The sequence below is a fragment of the Habropoda laboriosa genome, unplaced genomic scaffold (genome assembly GCF_001263275.1).
Source record: "Habropoda laboriosa isolate 0110345459 unplaced genomic scaffold, ASM126327v1 scaffold106, whole genome shotgun sequence".
Lineage (NCBI taxonomy): Eukaryota > Metazoa > Arthropoda > Insecta > Hymenoptera > Apidae > Habropoda > Habropoda laboriosa.
Window position 1 is genome coordinate 541837 of NW_017100224.1, and position 3626 is coordinate 545462.

The following is a 3626-nucleotide window of genomic DNA, read 5'->3' on the forward strand; positions in this document are numbered from 1 at the left end:
AGGTTATCACTTGTATGGTGACATTCCTGACCAACTTAACTATTCAGTATTTTTTAAAGGTATATTATTCATTTTAATTTCTTATTAATTCAATTTAATTAAATTTATACTTCTTTCCTCAATGCAATATTATTTGTATTTATTAGGTTTCAATATGCCAGACACATTTTATTCTTGGTTTTTAATCACTGAATTACATGTTTGGTTGTTAATGGTACGCTTTATGGCTGAAGGAGAAAGAGGTAAAATTGTTATTAAAAATATTGTTGAGGCCATGTGGCATGATGTTGTTTTGAGAGCAGATCTACTAGGTGTGAGTAATTAGTAAATCATTGATTGTTGTTATATTTTAATTTACTCTGGTTCAAATTATACTTTAATTTTATATTTCTAACTTGATTTTCATTTCATTAGGAATCAATTTATTGTATGAAATAATTATAATTTTTTTGAGTAGCCAATACCTGGAAAAGTGAAAAGGAAAACTATAACAGAGTTATCACATCAATTTAATGCTGCTTTGATTGGTTATGATGAAGGAATTATGTCAGATGACAAAGTATTAGCAGGTGCATTGTGGAGAAGATTCTTTCGCTTGGAATGTAACAATCCAGAACATCTCGAAACACTCGTAATTTATGTTAGAAAACAGGTAATGAAAAATATTTATGCTTTGTTATGAAATTTTATTGTATTTATGTTCATATTCTAATTTAAGTATTTCGTTTTCAGACTAATATATTTGATAAAATTCCATCAGATAAAGTTTTTCATAGGTCAATAGCACAGTGGGTAGATTTGCAAAGCATTAAATGAAGCTCATTAATAGTATTAATGGATTTGTAAATGTTATTAATTAAATGAAATTGATATGACAAATATATTAAGCTTATACAGCAAAATTAAATTTTTTATTTCAATTGTGCATGTGATCAACATTTTTATAAACAAGTAATTTTAATCTTTAAAAACATTATTGCAGAAATTAGTATCTAAATTGATAATTATACGACATAAGTACTGTTTCTTGCAATACAACTTTTCATTTAATTGTATCTTACCTGTAATACGTGTCTAATAATGTGTCATTCTTTACTGCTAGAGAAAGCCAATTGCTTAAAGATGTGGCAGACAAATCTGAAAGGCCATATTCTGCTTTAAAAGAATATGATTTGTACCAAGTTGGTTTTATATGTATATTCTTATTGGCAGTACTGAGATCATACATCCAATTTTCGTAATCATTCACTGCCTATAAATAAAAATTTTAATGCATTTCAGTTTTAATGATGTAGTACAAAGTGTTTAGTTAAATTAGTGAATGTGACTGTCTCTTTCGCTATTACTTTTACTTTAAAGTAAATTTTTATTTATGTTTCTTTTGTTCCTTAGTTATTTAACTTCCTTAGTATACTGTAAGAAAATATAATAACTTACATAATTACTATTATTTACTGTATAAATTTTATAATTTGGATTTAATCTTGAATAAGCAGTTATGCTACCACCATTCCAGGCAACATTTTTTGTTATTGCATCAGAATTATAAAATATTGCTATTTCATCATTATGAGTATGCCCATTAAATTCAGCTTTGATTAAATGGGAGAATCTATTAATTATTCTCAAGTATTCTCGTTTCCATGTTTTTAAACAGCTGTTGCTGTTAGCAGGTATATGGGATAAAATATGCACTAATTCACTATTTTTTTCTGCTTCAAGAAGAGTACTCGCAAGCCATTGTAATTGATTATCAGGATCTTTTGGATTATACAAAAGCCACCTAAATAGAAAAAAATAATTGTAAAATTATATGCAAATTATATTACATAATTTTACATTTGTAAAATTACAAAATTATATTTATTTCACATACCAATTATAAGAATAGCAAGCATTACTATTTAAGGCTATAATTCTGAATCCTTTTCTGGGGGTAACAGTATAATATCCTCCTTGAAGTATAGTAGAACGTGCAGATTCTGGTAACCAACCGTAACCAATCCATAGATCAGCCATTAATTCATAAAGCCACCTTGTAGTTAAATCCTTTTGTGTTATATTTCTTGGTGCAAATCTGTGTATAATTTGGAAACACATAAATTAACATTAAGGTAATATCAAAATAATATATAAAATCATAGTAATCAATATTATTTCATATATCTTTATTTACTTAGAAAATTGAAAAAAATAGACAGAAAAATGATGTAGTGTGTTATTAAAATACTTTTTTTTAATATGCTTGCATAAAAATTTATGAGTCAATTCAAGAAGTAATTCCAAACACAAAGTATCATATAAATACACTTTAGAAACTTTAAAAGGGTTATTGATTTTGGTCAATTATGACATGTGTAAATGAATTTTTGCTTTTGGAATTGTGTATCATATGAGTATAATGCTTTTTTTATTTTATTTAGAAGCATGGCTTTAAAACTTTTTTTCTTTTTAGAATTGTTTATTGATTTCATTCGCAGCTTTCTGTTAAATAAATTTGCTTATCAGAAATGATTAAGTTTCAGGTTCACAGGTTTCAATTAAATGAACATGTAAAGCAATTTTTAAAGAAAATATACGTATATTTAGGAAGCTCAAATCATTTCAGATAAAGCAAAAAGAAAATCATATATTTTTACGATTAATAATTCTGAAAATAAAAATTCATTTAAGTGATTAAGATATAACAAATAAAAAAAAGTTAGCAACTGTAATTAACAGTATTTTCTTAACTATTAAGTTTTTACGTTTCCTATAGAATTCCTCTTACATCCACTGATAAGTTTTTGTACAAATATTACAAACAACCTTGTATATATTATAAAAGATTTAGTAGGAAATTTCATTCAGACTCACTGATTTAGAGGATGAGGTTCATGGTTTCCAAATATTGGATATAGCACAATATTTTTAAAAATATCATGCATTTTATCATAAATTTTTACAAGACTTTGTATATTTCCTTCTTTAGAAGTTTCCCATACTCCATGATCTATTATATCGCCAGTAAAATATATAAAATCAATATCCTATGAATTAAAACAGGTTTTATTTGAAATTTAAATTTCATACTACTTTTAATTTATTGTATAATAATAATTAGTAATTCCAATATTAAATTAAAAAAAAATAACATTTTAAGAGTATATACTTTTTTGAATAGGATTTTGAGTTTTATATAGAATCATCACTTGTTTTATTAATTTGCCTTTTATTTTAAAATACTTATATTAAACATATATATTAATACCTGATGTGTTTCTTTTATGTGAGTTAAAGCATCAGTGATTGCATGCCAAGGAGTATCACAAGATTCGTAATCTCCCCAAAATCCAGCTAATGAATTTACATTAGTTTTATTTTGTCCTTTTCGACAACAAACTGGTTCTCCACAATTTGAATTACCATTTACTTCATAAGCAGGATCATAATGAATATCTGTTAGTTGCAAAATTTTTATTTGTTCTTGTGTTTCATTTTCAGTAATAACTGTATCAGAATTATTATCAATATTAATATTCCAATCAAATTCAGGATCATCCAAAGGACATGATTTTGATTCTAGGACAACACCACAAATTGTAGTAGCTGTCAAATTTGGTTTAGAATCTACTATATACAGAATA

The 3626-nt window shown here is 25.6% G+C and overlaps 2 protein-coding genes across 2 annotated transcripts in view; one reads left to right on the plus strand and one right to left on the minus strand.

Annotated features, from left to right (window-relative positions):
• The window catches only part of LOC108571072 (ubiquinol-cytochrome-c reductase complex assembly factor 1), a 1850-nt gene extending 1034 nt beyond the window's left edge, over window positions 1-816 (plus strand). The window contains exons 3-6 of the mRNA XM_017933042.1: window positions 3-59; window positions 147-313; window positions 458-652; window positions 733-816. Coding sequence (XP_017788531.1) covers window positions 3-59; window positions 147-313; window positions 458-652; window positions 733-816 — 503 coding nt within the window. The remainder of the gene's footprint in view (window positions 1-2; window positions 60-146; window positions 314-457; window positions 653-732) is intronic.
• A 241-nt stretch (window positions 817-1057) lies between these two features.
• LOC108571073 (sphingomyelin phosphodiesterase-like) overlaps window positions 1058-3626 on the minus strand; it is a 3232-nt gene continuing 663 nt past the window's right edge. The window contains exons 3-7 of the mRNA XM_017933043.1: window positions 3251-3621; window positions 2857-3029; window positions 1877-2077; window positions 1438-1783; window positions 1058-1252 (exon numbers count right to left, since the gene is read on the minus strand). Coding sequence (XP_017788532.1) covers window positions 1058-1252; window positions 1438-1783; window positions 1877-2077; window positions 2857-3029; window positions 3251-3621 — 1286 coding nt within the window. The remainder of the gene's footprint in view (window positions 1253-1437; window positions 1784-1876; window positions 2078-2856; window positions 3030-3250; window positions 3622-3626) is intronic.